The 22,037-nt window shown below is 41.9% G+C and overlaps 1 protein-coding gene across 3 annotated transcripts in view; it reads right to left on the reverse strand.

The window, feature by feature from the left end:
• The window catches only part of HS6ST2 (heparan sulfate 6-O-sulfotransferase 2), a gene marked incomplete at both ends in the record, with an annotated part of 272,368 nt that extends 250,694 nt beyond the window's left edge, over positions 1-21,674 (reverse strand). For all 3 annotated transcript variants that reach the window (XM_080909692.1, XM_080909691.1, XM_080909690.1), the window contains 2 exons: positions 19,927-20,445; positions 21,244-21,674. In XM_080909692.1, coding sequence (XP_080765818.1) covers positions 19,927-20,445; positions 21,244-21,674 — 950 coding nt within the window. The remainder of the gene's footprint in view (positions 1-19,926; positions 20,446-21,243) is intronic.
• Between the last annotated feature and the right edge of the window lie 363 nt (positions 21,675-22,037).

Genomic DNA, 22,037 nt, shown 5'->3' on the forward strand with positions numbered 1-22,037 from the left:
CAATACTCCCCTTGCCCACCAGAAACACTCAGAAATCTGGCTTGGGAAAGCCCTTGACATTCTCAGGCACCACTAGCTGAGAGCAATCATAGTCTATTAAATACTAAATAAACTGAGTAGACCAAAATAACACCATAAAGACTCAGGAACGTATTCTCCCAGTGGAACCATGGCCCAGAGTAGTAGGCTAAGACCTACATGCTAAAGGAAAACTAGGTTAAGACTGCTATAATGAAAAATTCAAACAATTCACAATGTCTCCTAGAGTTAAACAAAAATTGTTCATCATATCTAGAACAAAGAACACTAATTGGAACAAAAAAAAAAAATCGGGAGAGGCTAATCCCAAGGGAGAATCCAACCCTAGAATTAAGGGGAAAGACTTTAAAATACTGTCCTAATTCATTTTCTACCATTGTAATAAATATTGCGACCAAAATCAATTTGGGAAAATGGTTTATTTGGCTTATACATCCTGATCACAGTCCATCACTAAAAGAAGTCAGGCCAAAAACTTGAGGTAAGAACCTGGAGACAGGAACTGAAGCATAAACCATAGAGAAGTGTTGCTTGCTGGCTTGCTCTCCAGGACTTGTTCAGCTGACTTTCTTATATAACTTAGGACCACTTACCTAGGAATGGTACCATCTACAGTGAGCTGATTACCCCCAAAAGGTCAATAAGTAATCTAAAAAATGCATCCAACACATGCCTTCAGGCCCATATAATGGAAGTAATTTCTCAGCTGAGGTTCCCTCTTTCCAAGTAACTCTAGTGAGTGTCAAGTTTAGAAAAGCTAAGCATCACAGTCAGCAATGACCATGTATAAGAGTCTGATATCCACAGCACAACTCTGCACACCTTTTTCACAGTGACATAGTCACACTTAGGCACAACATAAGCCCAAACCAGCAATCAGTGCTGGGGATGAAGCTTGCTTACCCAGCAGTGTCAAAACAAGCCAACAGACAACATCAGCAATAAAAGACATTTAATTACCATTTAACATCTTTTGAAACTGTGCTTATACATACGGAGGAAAAAAAGGATCTAACTTATTCCCCAAAACTTTCTAGCAAACACTGCTAGGAAAAATAATCTGAACACAAGTGGCACTTGAGACCTGACCTGCTCCCTGTTTAGAAAAACAGCAGAAGCAAAGTAAATGGATCTAGGCAATAAGATGAAGTTCCCACAACCTCCGGCTCCAAGTGAACAGCTGCATCTCCCCAGGAGTGCAAGACTGCCAGAATGTCTCACTGGTTTCAGTTCTTTGTTGGGAGGGCTAAATTCCAAGCAAGACTGGCCAAGAAGTCAGAATTCCCTCCCTCAATATTATCCCCAATTAGAGCACAAAGATCATGACAGGCATGGGAAAACAGAAAACACTGGCTTCTTGAGTGTCCTGCTTTAAAAGGAGTGTAAGTCTGAGACATGCAGATGACTTTCCTCGCCCCCAAGCCCTTAGTATTGGATTAGAGATTGCAAACAGGGAGAAAGCCAGGTCATGAAAACAGAGAGCTCTAACACTCTCTCCAGATTTTTTTTTTCTTTTTAAATTTCTTCTTCTTCATTTTTTAATCGTACTGCGTGCGAGGTTGTTTTGCCTATCTGCATGTTCTGAGCACCAAGAGCACGTCTGGACTCCAGAGAGGCCAGAAAAGGGCGTCAGATCTCCTGGGACTATAGATACAGATTGATGTGAGCCCCAGACAGGTGCCTGGAATCCAACTTAGGTTCTCTGGAGGAGCAGTTAGTTGTGCTGAGTGCTCAGCCATGTGCCCATTCCCAGACTCTTGGGAACTATCTGAACTTCTGACTCTATCATTAGCCTTGTTTCCTGGAACCCACCTTTCCATGAGCCTTCTGCCCTCCCTCTACCTCACCCCCCAGCTCTCATCATCTACCCTTTGCTCTTTGTCATCAGAATCCTCCCAAAACCAAGCCCTACCTACCATGACCTCATCCTCCTACTCACAACCTCACCCTCCTTCCTTCCTATTGTGCCTCCTGCTCACTGCCACATTACACCTGTCTTCCTGCCTAGCTTTCTTTCCTCTTCCACCATCTTAACCATATATCTGACCCTCCTTCCATCCTGCAGAGGATCTCCTGGCCTCTTCCAAGGTTTTCTGGCCCCCTCCCCAGCTTTTTACTCTCCCCAGGCTGCTACACTTCCATACAGCCCTCATCCCCATCCCTTTTCCCTCCCCAGCCTAATGCCTAACCTCTCTGGTTACTAATCTTCCCCTAAGCATTCAATCCTGGTCCTTGGGAAAGTCATCAAAGAGCATTAGGTCCCTGTTACTGGAATTCTAGGTGGTTGTTAGTCCCTATGTAGTAGGTACTGGCAATCAAGCTCCATCCCGTGGAGAAGCAGACAATTACCCGAGTACTGAGCCATGTCTCCAGGTGCTCACTCTCCCCATCTATTTAAACCCTTGGTCCTATTTTCTAGCCTTGTTTCTTCTAACAGGCTCCCACCTCTCCATGATCTTTTGGCCTAAAAATCATATATTCTGCAAAAGCATCTCTCAAAATGAACCTGACACGAAGACACTGGCAGATAAATAAAACCTGAGAGAATCCATGTGGGTCACAGACAGATGAAGGCCAACACCCACACACATAAAATAATAATCAAAAAGAAAAGCCATCAAGCAGAAAACAAGTAAGGTCAATTCAAGTTCACATACAATACAGCTCAAATAAGAATAGCTACATGATATTAAATACATTGGAAATGCTGTTTCTTCTCTTTTTACTCTTTACCAGGTTTTTGAAAGGATTGTATATTTGGTTTGCATATCCTGAATTATAGTTGACCACATATCCACATTAAAAAAATAGTTGGGGGCTGGGGAGATGTAGTTAAGAGCACTGGCTATTCTTCTAGGAGACCCAAGTTTGATTCCCAGTATCCATACAGTGGCATACAATGCTCTGTAATGCCAATTCTAGGAAATCAGGTGCCCTATTCTGGGCCAGCACAAATGGTGCATGAATGTGGTGCACAGATTTACAAAACACCCTTCCCCATAAAAAATTACTATTTTATTTATTTTTTAACAAATACTTTTGCAATATGTATAAAAGTGAACTCAAAATTCATCATACACTTTATTATAAAAGGTAAATCTACAGAATTCTTATCAGACAATATGGAGATTCATTTTTATGATCTTGGGTGAGAGCAATTCTTCACAAGACACAAAAGGGGGGAAAGTTATATTGGATTTTATCAAAATCTATTACTTTGAGCTGGACATGCTGACACATTCCTTAAATCCCAGCACTCAGGAGTCAGATGCAGATGACCACTGTGAATTCAAGACCAACCAAGATTACATAATGAGACCCTGTCTCTAAAACATTTTTAATATTTTTGGACAATGGACATCTTTGATGAAGTACAAAAATACCCACTGAATCATAAAAAAAAAAAAAAATACTTAAAAGGCATAACTGCTGTAAGGGACTTGTATCCAGAATACATGTATTTACCTCAATACTAAAAAGAAAATGCACAATAAAAATGGCAAAGAACATAAATAGCCATTTCTACAAAAAGTCCATTAACTGAAGGACGGTAAGTACCTGAGAAGAGGTTCAACATCATTAGCCACCAGAAAAATGAGAAACAGGAGAAATGGCGATAAATGTAAAAAATATGGGACTTATTTTATGTACTTCTTATGCATGAATGAAATGTCATAGAAAACTCCATAATTTACATAATTTATATGTACTAATAAAGAGCCCCATATTGAGTCACTATGGAACATTCATAAGAAAGCTATAATAAAAAAGATTCAACAATATTAATGAATCTTGAAAACATCACAGTAAGTAAAAGAAGTCAGACAGAAATGGGATAGCATTTGTATAAAATATTCAGAGCTGGCAAACTCATAGAGACAGAAAGCATATTAGTGGTTTCCAAGACCTGTGAGAAGGGAAAGGGGAGGAAGTGGGGGCTTAATGGTAAGGAGTTTACTTTGGGAGTATGAATTAGATAATGGGAATGGTTTCACAGCATTGAATGACCTCCATGTCAATAATGATAAAATTTAAGTTGTAGGCATTTTGCTACAATTAAAGGCAGGTGATAAGCACTCAGGTTTCAAAAATCAAGAAGCCCCACATGTTGCTGATGGGAAAATAATCAAGCAGTTTCTCAAAGAGTGAAATTAGGACTCTTCATATGACTTAGCAGTTCTACTCATGTATTTATGCAACTCTAGTCCAATGAACGGATATGTACACATATCCACTCAAGCCCAAGGGAGGCCTGTGTTCACACACAAACTTGTAGATAAATGTTACCAATTAGTTTACTTCTTATAACTGTGTATGGTGTGCGTGCATCTTTGTGCGTGCATGTGTATGTGTGTACTTACAGTCATGAGTGTGCCATAGTGCATGAACATGGAGGTCAGAGGAAAACTTTCAGAAATCAGTTCTCTCCTTCAATTAATACATTGAATTTAGGCCATCGGGTTGCATAAAAAACACTTTGACATTGTGACTGGAATGTTCATAAATTTTGATACAACTTAAATGTAAATCAGATAGTGACTATATTAATACAATGTGATCATGCATGAGAGTAAATATCATATGGTCACAAGAGTAAACCCTTTATATATGCTGCAATATTTAAAGTAATTTTATTGCATACCTCAGGGGAAAATATTGTAGCATGGAGAATTTATGAAAAAAAAACCTTTAAGATCTATTATGTGGAGCTGAAGAAATGGCTCAGTGGTTAAGCACACTGGATACTTTTGCAGAAGACACAGGTTCAATTCCCAGCACCCACATAGTGGTTCGCAATCATCTATAACTCCAGTTCCAGGAAATCTAATACCCAACTCTGGTATCTCTGGGTACCAGGCACATACCTGGTACATGTACATGCATGCAGACAAAACACCCATACATATAAACTATTTTTTAAGATTTACTTATTTCATGCATGTGAGTACACTGTCTCTGTCTTCGGACACACCAGAAGAGGGCATTGGATCCCATTACAGATGGCTGTGAGCCACCATGTGGTTGCTGGGAATTGAACTCAGGACCTCTGGAAGAATAGTCATTGCTCTTAACCACTGAGCCATCTCTCTAGCATCTAAAATAAGTTTTTTTTTTTATTTAAAAATAAACATAACAAACTGTAGCATAGTTTTAAATGTGAAAACTATAAAACCATTAGGGGAGAAGACATTGGAGGAAATAAGCAATATCTAGGTACAGGCAAAGAATTCTAATAGGCATACCATTCAAAAGTATGATCCACAAAAGAAAGAGATGATGTTGTAACTTATCAAATTACTCTATCAATAATGATGAAAATGGCAAACGATGGCCTGAGGGGAAAAATACTTAGAAACAGCATAATTGGGAAAGAAATAATACAGAGAATGTCTAAATAAAGGCAAATAGCATAAACAGACACACCATCATCTAGGAAATCCAGATGGTTAACAAGCTTGTGAAAGGGTACTGAACATATTTAGCCACTAAGAGAAAAGCAAAGCCACATTGAGACATGACTATACACTTCTCAAAAATGTCTGAAAGTTAAAAAGTGGCAACACCAAGTGCTGACATATGTGAGAAGAAAGGAAGCACTCATCCTCAGATGCTGGGAGTGTGAAATACTATGCAATCATTCCGGAAAACAGCTGGGCAGTATGAAACGCAATGTGTAATGACCAGAGGACCCAACAAGTGCATTTGCGGGCATTTAGCCTAGAGAAATAAAAGCCAACAGAGACCTTAACTTTTTAGGTTGTCATTACAGGAGCTGCCACTGTTTGCATCATATTCTGTGCAGTAAATGAAAGTCAACTGATAGTTCCTGAAGTTTATGCAGCCATGAGAAGTGAATCTGGGCCATGACCAGATCTGGAAAACGATATTTGGAATCAGTAAAGGGCACTATGTCATCTAGGTATCACAGCGCTTCTCTCTCAGATTCAAGTGTCACTTCTAACATTTCACCTGAAATCCTACTAGTCTTCCGCATTCCTTACTCCTGGTAGTTTGGAGAGAACTCTTTCTTCTCCTAGGCTTTGTTTGCTAAGCTAAACTTGGGAAATAATCCAGAACCAAGACAATGTGGGTACATGTACCTTGGGCATTATGGCACTTCATCTGTCTATTTTGGCACTTGAGAGCTTGCCTGTGTTAATCAGAATGTTCTGCTTCCCAGAGTTAGAGCCTAGGACTGGCTTCCGTGTTACCTACCTGTTTATTATCACTGTAGAAGCAGAACCATGGTGACATTCTTTAAAAGACCCATTCCTAACCAAAGCTCACAACCTAAGACTCCCCCCCACACACCAGTCTCTGAACACTAGAACATAACACTTCCACAACAAGAATAGTGCAGGGTGAAAAGAAATCAGGACTCAATTGGTAGAGTATTTGCAGAGCTTGTTCAAAGCCTTGAGATTGATCACTGGACTGCATAAATGGTGATGCACACATCTGCAGTCCCAGCACTCCAAGAGGATAGGCAATTCAAGGTCATTTTCTGCTGCATAGTGGCTTTGAGGCCAGCTTAGAATATATGATACCATCTCAAAAAAATAGAGAGAGAAGAAGAAAAAGAATAGAAAAACAACATGACACTCAAAGGAGAGAATCACAATTTTATTCATTCCAATGCAACTAAGATATTTGAAGAAGAAAATCCAAATACTATTTGTAGCCTTTTACTCAGCTTTCAGTTGAACTCTGGGAAATTATGAACCAGTTTTCTACAGTGGCATTAGCCAAGGTGCCTATGACACACACAGTGCCCTTGTTGAGCTGAGCTGAGCAAATCTGGCTCCATTAAACAGTTTAGCTGAGCTACACACCTTTCTACATAATGAATACACACCCCTTTCTCCACAGGAGGAACCCAAAAGTGTGATATCAGTCTCACCCTAATGGATCTCATGACATTCAGTTCTCTAAGCACCTCAGTAATAATTTCTCAAAATCATTTGGAATAAACAGACATCTCACTCGGGGCTGCACGTATGCAAATTCTGGCACTTTAAATGGATTCAGTCCCTAAGTTTATAAACCAAAAAGGATGGAAGCAATTGGAATAGGAAAGCAATGCTTAAAAAAAAAAAAAAAAAAAAAAAACTCTAATTGGCATTAAGTCACCTCACATTGTCAAATACACATCACTTGCCTAATTATTTTGTGTGTGCGTGTTTTCAACTTCATAACTTTTTAATTTCATAAACATATAAATGTGAAAGAGATGCAGATTTAATGTACACCCATATGGTGAGAAATACAAAAGCTGCCAAAAGACTGTAAAAACCCTATACTGATCTTAAAATCATCTGTATTCTTTTCTTTTGTTTCTTGTTTTTCTGTTTATGGTTAGTTGGTTGGTGGTTTTTTGCTTGTTTTTCTGTTTCTAGACATTTTTCTTTCCTCCAAAGTCACAAAGAATAAAATAAGAGTGGTAAATATTAAGTATGAATTTTTACCTAAGAGGAAAACAACAGTGATTATTTTATTCAAGAATAAAAAAATTAAAATCTTAGTTCAATGTCACATTCTCACATCTATGCACTATTTATACATAAAATCATTTATATATGTTCATTATAGTCTTAATGACTTAATTTTTCTTAAATAGCCTAGTGTACATCATTTAGACAAACATGCTTCATTTGAACATGTGTTAATGAACTAGCATGGTCTATTACACTCTTGGAATATACTTGCATCAAAACCAGTCACAAATACTGCCTGCACAATTATTTGGCCAAAAAAAAAAAATAGTTCAAGCAGGCTTACCAACCATCAACATAGTCTGCTGTATAATCTTGCATTCAGCTGTGAGTCTCATTTAAGTGGGTACCAGCCCAAGCCTCACTAGCCTCTGGGAATACTAAGATTGAGCATTCTTCCATGTCTTCAACCTAATTTTTTGCCATCCACACTAATAATGCCTGCCAGGCTAGAAGACTTCTGCTAATTTGCATGTTCACTTAATGACACTCTTTTGACGGGAGGGAATGGTTACACTTACAGGAACTTGCTACCCTCACTCACTTGGCTATTTTACTAACCAAATATATTTGTATTTAATTTATGATGAGGCTGTGGATAGATCAGGCTCTCAGATATTTTTTCCTGGTTCTGAGAGGAAGTCTCTTTATTCCACTGGCCCCTCAGCTCCCATATAACAGGAACAGCCCTGCTTGAACACAGTGGCACTCCTTCCAGCAAACACTGGATCTACACAGACCAAATGTACAAAAAACAGAAAAAAATGATTTTTACAGAAAAAGTCATGACAAATCATGACATATTACTAATAAAATGACAGCAACATTCCAGAAGAAGCGAGATACTTAGCTCCTTACAAACCTCCCATGGTGGGGTTGGGGATTTGGCTCAGTGCTACAGCACTTGCCTAGCAAGCACAATGACCCTGGGTTCAGTCCTCAGCACTGGAAAAAAATAGCAAAAAGAAAAAAAAAAAAAGGTAACAGGCACACAAATCTTCCACAGAGTGTACAGCATATTTTAAATCCAGATAGGGCAGAAATTAAACTATAGGTAAAAGCCTTTCACATCACCTTTTTCTTTCCTTGCTTTTGATTTTATTTGTATATTTGTTTGTGGAAATGTGGTTTTGTTATGTTGCCCAGACTGGCCCTGAACCCCTGAACTCAAACAATCCTTCATCTCAGCTCCCTGAATACCCAGACTGAGTGCTGTGTCATCATATCTACCTCGGTTTTTTGTTTTTTTTTAACAACTTTCCCCTGTGCTATAGTTTGGATGGTCAAGAAAAAACATGTTCTCTAAAGATTCATGGTCTGTGGTTTCTTTTCTAAAGATTCATGGCCAGGAGATAGGCTTGGGAGAAAAGACTTCCATGGAGGCACATGCTAGGAAGGTACTTTGTGTCCTTGCTCTTTCTGTCTCCGTGCACCTCTTTGCTTCCTGGATGGCATAAAGAACTTGGTTCCTCTGCTTCACCAGGGCCTAGAATGAAGGAGAGTGATTTTGCCAAGAATCTCCCTTCATTTGCTTTCCTTAATTACATGTTTCAGTGACAAATGAACATGCAGAAGATCAACACACCCTAAAACATTATCTCTTCATCCCTCTGTAAAAATCAGTCTTGAAAGCATTAGGAATAAATTACCTGTCTACGAATTCATTTAAGAGAGAAAAACATGAAGAGTAAAGTTCACTCCAAAGAGCAACATTTTTAAAACATGTAAGTATGTGTCAGTGGTGGTAGGGTTGCACAAAAGGGCACCTCCATGAAGAAGTATCCCCATGTATGGACATGTATGTGGAGAACCTAGATCAATGCCTTGCTTAATCACGTTTTGTGTTGAGACATGCTCTCTCACTGAACCTGGAGCTCCCCAATTCAGTCAGTAAGCCTTGGAACACTCCTGTCACCATCTCTACAGCACTGTAATTATAGTCCTGTGGGACCATATCAGGATTTTTTTCCCTGCATGCTGGGGACCTAAGGCCTCTAATAGTAATATCAAGTCTCTACTCCACTTATATGATAGCAGAAACAGCAAATACTTTTAGGTTTTCTGGTTATTTAGTAGACCCAGGAAGCTTTAAAGCAGACCAGATGTTCTGAGTATCTTTGTTGAATATCTTTGTGTACTGTTCCAATCAATACTTTCTAGCTGATAAGGTTTATGAGAGAGGGGGTATGGAGGGAGGGATAAAGGGAGGAAGGGAGAGGGGGAGAGAGATTGCAATGCTGTTGTTCATCTGTAAGTAGAGTTTTAAAATATCTACTTCAAAGAATTGTTCTGTGTATTAAATGAATACATATATATATATGCACATATACATGTTATGTTACTTTCCTTTCTCGGGGCTTAGATAAGCATATATTCCAATTCCAAAATGGTGATTGATATTCACGCAAGCCCTGCACAACACTTCACTTGGGCTGATTTGGAGTTCTTTACTTTTGCCTGAAAATTAAACTTCCCATAATCTGTGAAAAATCTGAATTATAATATCTACCTACTCATGTTCCTTTGTATCCACTCAAGCATAATCCAGTACCCTGTACCTACTGGACTGAAAACAACAACCAGTTATTAAATAATACTGCATAGGATCTATAGCATTATTTCTTAGGGGCTGAAGCAATGATTCAGAGGTTAAAATGTGCGTTTCAGCCAGACATGGTGGTACACACCTTTAATCCCATTCAGAAGGCAGAGGCAGAAGAGTTTCTGTGAGTTTAAGACCATTCCGGTCTATTTTAACCCATATAGTGAGCTCCTAAGACAACCAGGACGACAGGACTGTAAAGAGATACCATGACTCAACAAATAGGTAGGTAGAAAATAGAAAAAGAACATGTTTTGTTCTTATAGAGGACCTGAGTTCAGTTCCCAGCATTCACATTAGGCAGCTCATAATTGCTTTTATATAACTCTAGTTCCAGGGGATCTGGCATCCCTGGTCTCTCTGAGCACTTGCCTTCATGTATACATACCCACACATATATACACAGAGTGAGAAATAAAATAAATCTGTTTTTAAACATGTTATTTATTTACCTGAGACTGTAAATACTACGTTTAGGGTTTATAACACAGAGTATTTTCAAAGCATTCCAGAAGTGTGTGAAGAAAAAAATGTATTTATTCAGTTTGATATAAATATGTATATATAAGCTGCATGTGTGTTGTATATACATCTACATATTTGTATATTTTATATTGAGCTTGTTGTGTGGTTCAAATTTTCTGCATCTATGTAATTTTTGTTCATTTATTAATTTTTAGAAGAAATCAGTAGATTTTATAATTTCCCCATTAAGTTGTAACTGTATGCAAGCACATATTTAGCTGAAAATTGAAGTGGTAATTTGCTGATAACTTTTTATGCCAAAATTTATGCCTCAAAAAGGGAAATGCTTAAGCCTGAAGAGGAACTTGTCTCACATGAAGAGATTTCACACAGTTCTGACATCCTAGGGGACACTCTTGCATAATAGACCCACACAGTGACAATGGTGTGTCAGGAACATGCAGCCCCCCTCTTCTTGTCTAGGACTGCTTCATTATGCATACCTTGTGACCTCTATTTAAACCTAAAAATGATATTCCACTGTGTATGGGCTATGGGATCACCTGACCGCCTTTATTTGTTCCTCTTTACAATTTGACCATACTGAATGAATCCCCCTTCTGTTTTTCACTATTGTCCTTTTAATTGACATACTACAGATGAGTCTAGTTCGCTGGAGTTGACAGTACCCAGTCTTTGACCCCAAAAATTCCAAGAACAATAGGCAAAAGTCAATTAATGCAAGAGATGGTGCACACAAGGCTAATCCATCTGATAGAAGTCAATGCACTGCGCAGTTCAATTGCTCTGTGCTTCTACAGACAAGTACATGGAAGTGATTCACCAGGACTAAATTCATCACCAGCAATAGCCCAGTTCTCTCAGGCTCACTAGGGCATCTCCGCTAGTAAAATTTAAGAAGCAATCAAACTGAATAAGAAATCTTCTTTGCAGACATTTGCATTGTGGAAGAGCGCAATTCTTGACAATTTAGAGTAAATGAAGTGCAAATTATTCTCTTATAACTCAGAATTGAAGCTTAAATTGTCAGTGAAAAAAATGCTCACAGCTTAATCAGAAAAATATACTTATTGGTAATTCCCATGAGCTCACATTTGATATATTTATATCATAAGATAACAAGTTCAAAACTATTACTAAGTTATAAGTAAGAAACTTAGGCAGAATTTGCATGTATTGAGTTTTATTTTGAATCTGCATATATGCCTGTATTTGAATATTTATAATATTCCAGAAAAAGCACAGTGGAATGTGCAAGACAGATTTATTTAGTGTAATGCTCTGAAATGTGTCAAAGTCTTCAACACTGTTCTAGGAGGCAAAATGGCAGAAATAACAAATGGATGTAATAAGACCAACTGAATAATCTGCACAGTCCAAGACCTAGAGCAAGAAAAGCTCTCTTGCCAATAAATATTTTACTGAAGTTCAGACAAATATTTCCCAAAGCTTGCAATGGGATTGTTTTACATGACATGTACCATTAAGTGGATTATTCATTATCCTTTCATAGAAAGAGAGAAATTCCCATTCATGCCTTCCTTTCTAAACTTAATCGCTAAACTTAAACTTATTTTTCTGTAACACAATGTCAATATTAGCTTTTTGACCATAAATGACCTTGTTTCTATTGTCAAAAGAACTTTTTCATTGGGCATAGTTTTGGTGGAGATACAACAATAAGAGTATGCACCTCGCTATGTGTATACAGAGTTGGCCCTCAGACATCTAGAGTAGCTGGGAAGTAAAGTGTTCTAATGGACTTCACTCATATCTAATTAAGAGTAAAGCTCTTATGCAGTGTAAGTGTTCTAAGAAGGCTATCATCCATCAATAGACTCTTCTTTCCTGAATGAAAGCAACATATGCACTAACTGATGGCAGCTCTCACTGACTGACGTTTAGAATCACAACCCATAACCAACCTCAAACTTTGCTCTTAGAGCTAGGCAATCAGCTCACTTACATGAAGAGACCCACGTTCCAAGTCATTTTGAAGAGCCATGGCCAAGGAAAATTAAGCCTTCTAATTCCAATTGTGGACAACTATTAACTTCAGGTTTCATTTGAAACTTTCAGTGAAGAAGCAACAATAGCAATTCACCTAGATATTTCTTTGCTTTGCTGGTATTAAGTTCTATGGGATGCAAGAAATAAGTTAGCCAATTAAGAGAAAAATCAGCACCCAATGCTGGACTAGTCAGACTTAGCACCTCTGCCTTTCAGTGAGAGGACTGAGCATACTCAAGCTATTCTCCTCATTAAGGGCTACCAGGATATCAAAAGGCTATTGAAACAACCACAGATAGTCTTCAGGGAGCAAAATTCAGACATTTACCATAGTCACAGAAAAGTCCTGATTTTATTTTAATGGTATTGTTTACTTTTACTTTTTTTTTTAAGACAAGGTCTCACCATGTAACTCTGGCTAACCCAAAACCCAGAAATTACATCCTAGGCTAGTCTGGCCTTGAACTCAGAGGGGGTAGGCAACTCTTTGGCCTTTGCCTCTGGAGCACTTGTTTTAAAGGTATGCTCTACCTGACCAGCTATTTATTTTCAAAGAGGTACATACTTTGAATAAAATTCAAGATCTTTAGAATATCAAAAAAAAAGAACAGGAAAAAAAAGAAATCATTCCCATATCTCTTAAGATCCTGATGTATGTTCTTCTTGTCTGCATTCTCTATTGCTTAGATTTAGTAGAGATAGGAAGATTTTTTTTCTCTTCCATTCCTCCTCTGTTTACAAAAAGCAACACATACACGATAAAACAAGCAAACAAAGGTTCATCACAGTGCCCACAGCATAAAGATACAGTGGTAATAGCAGGCACCTAGAGATATTTGTCCAGTAAATAAATGAATGAACGAACAAATAAAAAACATATGCAAGGGTTTTGTTTTCAATACCAAAGAAATAATTTATGAGTTAAAGAAAGAAAAAAAAAAAAAAAAAACTCTGCGGTACTGTGAACTGAATCCTGGACTTTGCACACCCTAGCCAAGTACTCTACCACTGAGAAATATATCTCTCGTCTGAAGAAGTAAATATGGCTAGTGTTCTATGTTTATATTTATTCCCAAAGGGATTATTAAAATTTATACTCCCAACAACAATTTATAAGAATTATGATATAATTCCTCCTCAGCATTGGCTATTAATATTTTATTTTTAGTTTGGTGGTCACATAGATTAGTTTTTATAGTTTTGAATGAGGGTTAATTAGTGAATAGAAATAAAGTTGTCCTATGTTTAAATGATTCTATTTGCATTTCTTTAGTACCAGTGAGACTGAGCCTTTTTTTTTCCCCTGATGTCTGCAAACTAGCCTTGGGCCTCATGTCCTGAACTGTCTGGACATGCCCTTTGTTTCTCTAATCAATTCATAGGGTTTCTTTGCACAGAAAAGATCTCAGCCTTTTGTCTGTGGTAATTGTTGCACATATTTTCATGAGTTTGACATATGCCTTTTCACTTTGGCTTTTTCTTTCCTTTGACAGAAGAACATTCTCATTTTTATGTAATCATAACTGTCTATCTTTTATTCAAACCTTTCTCTGACTAAGAGTACCATGTGTGAATTGCGGCTATCATTTAAATAATAATGCCAATTGTGAGTTCAGATTCCCACATACACCCACTAAGCTTTAACCAGGACCAGAGCCCCAATTCCCATCTCCTTACAAACCCTGCCCACTAGGAGTCTAGGCAACAAGAGTTCTCCTAGCCCAAACCAGACTCCTACTCAACCTCTCTGTCTCAACCTACCCTGCTGTCTCAGCTGCAGACTAGAAGTCAGAGAGTTTCGTTTAGATGAACCTTAAATACCTTCATTTACTTTTATGCATTTTAATAATCTCCCAGTTAAGATCTTTACATACTCACATGGGTCCAAAGTCTTCATCACACGTCCAGATTCCTCATGGTGGGGCTTCAACCCCATACTTCCATAGCGATTACTTCCCCAAATAGGGACCTTCTCTAAGGTCAGGCTCCTTGGACCCATAATGCCCACTGGCTCCATATTGCCAAGAGGATGGCAAGACTGGCACAAAGTCTTGTTTCTCCTAAATACTACCTTATAGTCCCTGGGCCTTCTCAAGTGCATTTTTCTTTTTTTTTTCTACCTTGTTTTTTATACATTATAAAGGAATGAGCTTTGGGAAACATCTTACAGAAAAGATTTTGTAGGCCACAAAGAGGAATGGGTCGTCTCAGGTCATGAAGCTCCCTTCCCCCTGTATTATCCATACTACACATTTCTTCATTTTAAGCTAATGAGGGTAACGCAGGCTTTCTTGGCACGGATTTGGTTCTCATCTCAACTGCAGACCCAGTACCAAGGCTGGGACTATTATTACTTCTCCCGCTTTCTAGATTAGATCGAAATTACCACACAGCAGATGAAAAGGTCTCTGTTTTTAATATATTCTGATACATGATTGGCATTTTAAAGACATTATTGATTTCCAGATAGTTTTCAAACAAAAAAATACATCTTTTTTTATTAAATATCTAAACTATCAAATTGTTCAGTTCTTCAGTCAGCTTTTTAAGAGCATGTCTTCCTTGGAATAAAATGGACAGTTTTATAAGATTTTATTTAATGAACGACCATGGGGGAAAGATGAGTATTCTTTTAATGTCATTTCTTATTATCTCAGTTGACAACTGATACCCATAGAAAACAAGCTTTTGTATTTGAGTTGCCACATCGTGGCACTAAGCTTACACTATGAGCAGAAGCTAACCCAGAGTATCATTTTGTACTACCTGAGGACTTGGGGGTCTGACTGCCGATGAAACATCCTGCAGTGCTAGCATCGTACACCAGCTGTTATTCGCTCTCCTTTATGTTTTCCCTTGCCGCCACCACCACCCATCATCCTGCTCTTTATTACCATTTGAATATGACTTTTCCTGCACAGGTTCACATTTTGATCGCCTGGCTCCCAGCTGGTGGCACTATTTTGGGAAGTGGTAGAAACTTTAGGAGATGGGGCCTGGCTTTAGGAAAGGGGTCACTGAGGACAGATCCTTATTCCTTCTTGCCTTTCTGCTTCCTGTTTTCTGTGAGGTGACAGATACCCTCTGCTACTTGTTCCTGTCCCCTTGATGTTCTATCCAAGCACATGGAGAGAGCCAAGGTACCACGCACTGAACCCTCTGAAATGGTGCACAAAGAAATATTTCTTCCCTTTAAATTGCTTGTATTAGGTATTTGATAAACAATGCAAAAGCTCTCCCTATCAGACAGCCAACCAAAGGCTCTGAGGCTGGAGAAGTGGCTCAGTGGTTAAGACCACCATCTGTACTTCCAGAGGACCCAGGTTCAATTCTCAGCACCCACATGGTTCACAACCATCTGTAACTCCAGTCCGAGGCAATTCAACACCCTCTTCTGGTCTCTGAGATCATCGCGCATGCACATGGTACAAAGATATTCATGAAGGCAAAATACCATACACATCATATATAAGTATTCAAAAAATAAAGACATCCTCAACCAAGTGAAGGTGAGAGGCCAATGGACCAGTGTCTGGTGGACCACAAGTGTGGAAGTGCTTGCTGTAACAATTCGATCACTCCCTGTCCCATGTTGCACCACATGCCTGTCTCTTGCCTCAATGCAAAACCAGAAACTAGAGGGAGTACAGGTAAAGACATACAAGGGATAATCAGGTGCATAAACTCTAGTCTAGCATATTCAAAATAAAGCTAGAGTTTTTAGGGAGATAGAAGCTTTTTATCATATGTATAAATGAATGGCTGATCCTCCAAACAGAAAGCTTTTCTACATCTAAACAAAAACCTTTTAGTCCTTTCCCATCCACAATATGCTACCAGATTTTAATGTTAGCCTTCTGTGCGCTACTGAAATTGCAGAGATGTTAAAATCTAGAATACAACAGATATGGAAATTCTGAGACTTGTAGAGCCATACGGTTTGAGCTCAGAGCCATCCCATGGGCGCCAGCCAGCAGCCTACCAAGTGAAGAATAGGGTTTGTGTGCCTTGTGAGTTTTTAATTCCTCCCACAGACCAAGTGACACACTAGAATTGGTTAAAAATGTAGGAAGTTTGGGTCTGGAAAAAGCCTACAGAATTGGAGAATTTGAACAGCTGGTATGCAACAATGTTTTGATACATTTTTTAAATGGTCTTAGAAATTCTAAAATGAGCAGAACTCCTTTCTGACCTCAGGCAACATACTGGCAAACAGATGGATGAAAGGCAACTTATAATTTATTTTTTAGAAAATATTAGTCTAATAAACAACTTGAGCATTTCTCAGGCTCAGTCCCCAGCTCTCTTCCCCCATTCATTCCCTCCAGTCAGACAACATAATCAATTATTTCTATTCAACAATATAGTATGACATACCACCCAAGCACTCTACCTTCCCCGGAAGCATGAAACCATTTTAGGTGTTACACTGATGGAAGGGTTTAGGGACCTCTTGCTAACCCTACTGTGGGCTTACCCTCAGAAATTGGCTACTTCCAGCACTCACCAACCATAATTCCAAACTAGTGTCATCCTATTTTTAGCTTTACTGAGATTTACAACATAAAATGAAGCCTCACAACAATCAGGCCCCAAGACTTGCTCCTGCTGAGAATAAACCTTCCTCCCTCCAGAAATCCATTCTTCTTGGATGAGGGTGGTAATGGTGACCCAGCCATTCCTTTAAAGCTACAAGGGTAAAATGGCTGATGACAGCAATAATGGACATGAGAGCAATCTCCGCCCCCCCCCCCCAACATTTATCTTCACTAGTAGAAAATGCCTCATTGTGTTTGGGTAAAACTATTCATCCAGGTAGAGTCAACATACCAAAGTGTATGGAGTCAGATAGAAATGGAGGCAGATTTGTGTTGTGTCACTAAAGACCTCAATGACCTTGCAAAAGTCATTCAGCCTCTTTGCTTGTCATTGTCTTCTGATAAAAGGGAACGTTCTGGTCCTGTCTGCCTTTCTCCAAAAGACAGTACACGCTCCCAGAGAAATAACTGGGCAATATGAAAATTCATTACAAAATAGAACGTTCTCTCCACACAGGCTGCTCTGCTAGGGAGTTTCAGAGGTTTACCCTGTAGTCCTGAGACCAGTATGTCTAGGAATCACTACCTGTGCAGTTGCTTCGACTACTGAATTTTCATCTCCCATGTACAAGCACATATGATGCATGCACATTTTCAGCAGCGTTCATCCTGCAAGCAGGGATCGCTCAATACCCTGGAAAAGTCTGGATTCCTCAGGCTATCACTGAAAAATTCTGGAGACAGGCAGAACGGAGTGAAATAATAAAGGTCCCTTGAGGTGACATTGCATTTCTCTAGGAAATTTTATTTCATTTTCATAAATACCATACAATCAAGTGACTTTTCCAAACGTGGTTCCTCTTTGATTAGACTAGATGGCACTGTGGTATCACCCTTTTAATGCCCAAGAAAATTAGATTGCATTACAAACAATTTTGCTTCAACTGGGGACAAGCCAAGAGGTTTCAATGTCCTGGTTATCCTATAGATTACCTCTGAAGTTACCTGCAAAAGGACAATGGCTAATAAATAGATAATTCAGAGCACATTAATAGTGCATTTATAGACATCACACCCTGACCTACATGTTCAAAGGAACATGTCATACACATGCTAGACACACCTATGATTTCCCTGGCAGTTAGGACTTCTCTTTTAATTCCCCAACACCACTACCCCTCACTGTTCTAGGTGCAGAAGTCTATTTTCACCCTAAACCTCGTTTTCGATCACTACTCTCCAGCACACCTACAAGCTAGCTAGCATAAGAAAGCCTGTGACCAAGGATAGGAAAACGAAACTGCTAGTGTAAAAAGGAAATAAAAGTTCAAAGGATCCAGTTAGGACTCTGGGCTTTGAGAAAACCACTGTAAATTGATTTCTTATACCCACATTCATCCTTAACAGCTACCTGCAAAACAACACTTTGGCCAAGAAACTGGGCAAGCACAGGCTGTACAAAGCAGGGGGGGTGGCGTCCATGTGAACAAAAGCAGCGGCGGTGGGGGCAGCAGCACAATCCTTGAGAGCCCAAGAAGTCACCAAAATGGGCAGAGAGAGACACTATGAGGGTTGCCCACCAGAAGAGCCCAATTTCACTCCCTGCAACTAAACTCATTCATAAGCTCCCTGCCCCAACCCAGATTTGTTTTCAAGAGCTCTGCCAAACAATAGCTCTGGCTGGATTGATTTCACTCCAAAGCAGCTCCTTTTGTCCACTTCACAGCATCCCATGCCCTACAGGAATGGGCCATAGCAGCTAAAGGGAAGAAAATGCCTTGCTGGCTATAGATTATCCACAAACCAGGTTTTTCTATTCATTCATTCCCTATTGGCAAGAACCTGAGCTGGCAGTGGGTGCTGAGGCTCTAGGATTTCTGAGCCTCAGAAGAAGCTCCTAGCACTCCTGTGGCTCCTGAGCCCTGTGCAGGGTCCAAAACAACTTCCCAGCTGGTCACCAAGCAGGCAGGGTGCCCCTTATATTGGAAAAGCATGGTGGGCACTCCAAGTGTGGACAGCAGTGAGGGACACAAGATGAGAACCAGGGCTCTCCCTGAATGTCCCTAAACAGTGGCACAAATGACATCCACTCTCCAGAGAAAAGTGGGGTCTGGGGATGGGGAGGTGATAGAAAATAGGGAAAGAAGAAAGAGAAAAGTGAGAGAGAGAGAAGAAAGGTGGAAAGGGGAACAGATGATAGAAAGACCAGGGAAGGGAAGGAATGAGTAACCAACATCAGACAAGAGAAGCAGAGAATTTTCACCTTGAGAAAGCCAGAAACTAAAAAAAGGAGGGGTGAGTGGGATTCAGGAGCGGGAAAGTAGGGAAGGAAAACAAGCCCAAGGTTTTGGGACCGGGTGCAGAGAAGTGGATAAGGAGGATGGACACAGAGAATCTGCATGCGGAGCACGATTCTTGAGGACTTTCTAGTGCTCAGACTGCAGTGTCTAGTCCTGGCTGCTCCTGCTGGGGGACTTTTCCGGGCGGGGCGGGCAGCCAGGCCTCTTGCCCCACAGTCAACCAGGAAGCAGGCTAACCTGATGGGCAGACCGGCTGTCCTGGGCAGGAGACCAAATGATTCCTGACAGCTACTAAGATAAGCTCTAGGTTAGCTGGTGTCTACCCAGCAGGGACTCAACCATCAGGGCACCAAGGTGGAAACACAGGGTCCACTGCAACTGCAGATACAACCTTTCCCGCCCCTGGTTCACCTAGGCCCAGGTCGGTGACCTCGCCTAAGGAACTCACTGAGACTCACCTGGAAGGTCTCAGCCTGGCGTCTCTCTTGCCATCCACCACTGCGGGCACGCAGGTGGTGAGCTCGGTCCAGTCGGCGTGCAGCCCGCAGCTCCAGCCAGTGGAGAACCTGGAGAAGAGCCAGGTCTCCCTCTTACCCGGCCGGTGGCAAGTGCATTTCTTCTGCCCCACGCGGCACTCACATGGCTGCTCCAGCTGGATGTTGCGCACCAGGTGACGGCCAAAAGTGGTGCCTCCAGTCTTCTGGATGTGCAGGAACACGATCAGGTCATCGCCCTTGATGTCGAAGTCTACCTTGCGCAGGAGATCGCCGCGGCTGAAATTGTAGCGGGGTACAAACCTGGCCGAACTCTCATCCTCCGAGCGGTATGGATCCGGCACCGGGGAGCTGAACGCCTGCAGGCGGAGGAGCTGGCATTCTGTGCCGGGGCACACGTATTGGAGGACGATCACCGCAAATAGGAAGAGCATCACCAAAGCCAGCAGCAGCTTGTTAGATTTCTCATCCATGTTCCCGACGCTGGGGGAAACCCAAGCTCGTTACGTCAATCCAGCAGCTCGGCCCGTGCTCGCCTCGCTCCCGCACCGCCCCCTCCCCGTGGCGCCACCGTTGCGCCCCTTTCCCCTCCTGTCTGTACCTAGTACTCCACCAAGGCAGCGGCGGCGCCCTTCCCCGCTTCCTTCCTTCCCGGCAGGCTCAGCGCTGTGGCTTCTGCTGCACCCCCCCCCCTTTACCCCGACTCCATCCCGCTGGTCGTTGCCCCCCCCCGCGTAAAAAAAAACCGATCCACTCCGCGGCGTCTCGATCCCCGCAGGATCCCTCCGGTCCTGGCCTCTTTACTCCCTAACTCATGCCACCCCTCTCAGGCCTTGAGTGCTTCCCGCTCTCCTCTCTCCAGCTCCCATCCCCATCCCGCTGGCCCGCGGGACTCTCTGGGGCCCCGGTCCCCAGTTCCCTCCGTGTGCACAAGCTGCAGTCCCTAAACGCGGGCTCCCTTGGCGCGTGTCCCGCTGCCCACCAGGTAGCCTCTAGAAGTGAGCTGGGGCTTCGGAGTTCCCCTGTGGGAGAAGGAAGGAGCCCGCGGGCTGCTTGACTTTCCAAGCAGAGGCGGCGCAGCCCTTTCCCGCGGAACAGCGGAGAAGGAGCTGCTCCGCGGTCAGTTGCGCGCTCAACCCATCTGGAGTCCCCCAGCCCGGCCACCACAGGCACCCTGGAACTTTGAGCCTTGCCCTCCGCTCCTAGCTCCTTTCCCTCCTCCCGCTGCCCCAGCTCACCCTGAGGCCCCGCGCGAGAGCCCCACTTTCGCCCACCACGTACCTGGCCAAGGGACCGAAAATCTTGGAGAAGATCGCACTGAGCACGTGCTTGAGCGAGTGGCCCACGGCTGCCAGGCCCCGAGTGAGCAGGGCCCGGCAGAGGGAGCCCAGGTCCCAGCGTCGCCTGAGGTCGTGCATCCGCCTGCGGCGGCCTCGAGGCAGCAGCGCGAAGAGCGGGGCGCGCAAGGCTCCCGCCAAGGAAGAAAATGCCTTTGGGGGCTTGTCCTGGAGCGGCGGGGAGTTGAATCCTAGAGACACACCCCTAGGAGGGCTGGCGCGGACTGAGGCGGCGACAGACCCGGGCCGGCTTGCTGCCAATTCGGCCTCTACTCTGGAATGCCGGCGGGGACAGGTGGTGCGGGCGGGCGCTCCTTGCTCCGGTTGCAGTGGCGGCGGCCCGAGCGCCCGGGCTGCAAAAGCAGGCAGTGCCATTCCCCCCTTCAGGCAACTCAGGGTACTAAGGATCAGGAGCGAGCTTGAATTTATATAATAATGCCTCGCGCCCAAGAGCCCCAGCCACTTCACAAGCAAAAGACCTGGGTTTTCTCCTGTGTTGGAGAACGGAGGTCACTCCAGAGAGCGCATCACTCCACTTTGGCTCATAATTTCAGCCTTCCTTAAAATAGCAAAGGCGCAAATTGGACCTTTTCCCTCTCTCTTTGCCAATTTCCATTCTGCAACGGAAGAGGGGGTTATTTTCTGAAAAGGTAAGTCAGCATGGCAATAAAGCATGCCTACAGAACCTTACATGGGGGATTTTGGAGCCTTTTCAGAGCACTCTCGCTCTAATTCCTC

The sequence above is a fragment of the Micromys minutus genome (assembly GCF_963924665.1).
Source record: "Micromys minutus genome assembly, chromosome: X".
Classification (NCBI taxonomy): domain Eukaryota; kingdom Metazoa; phylum Chordata; class Mammalia; order Rodentia; family Muridae; genus Micromys; species Micromys minutus.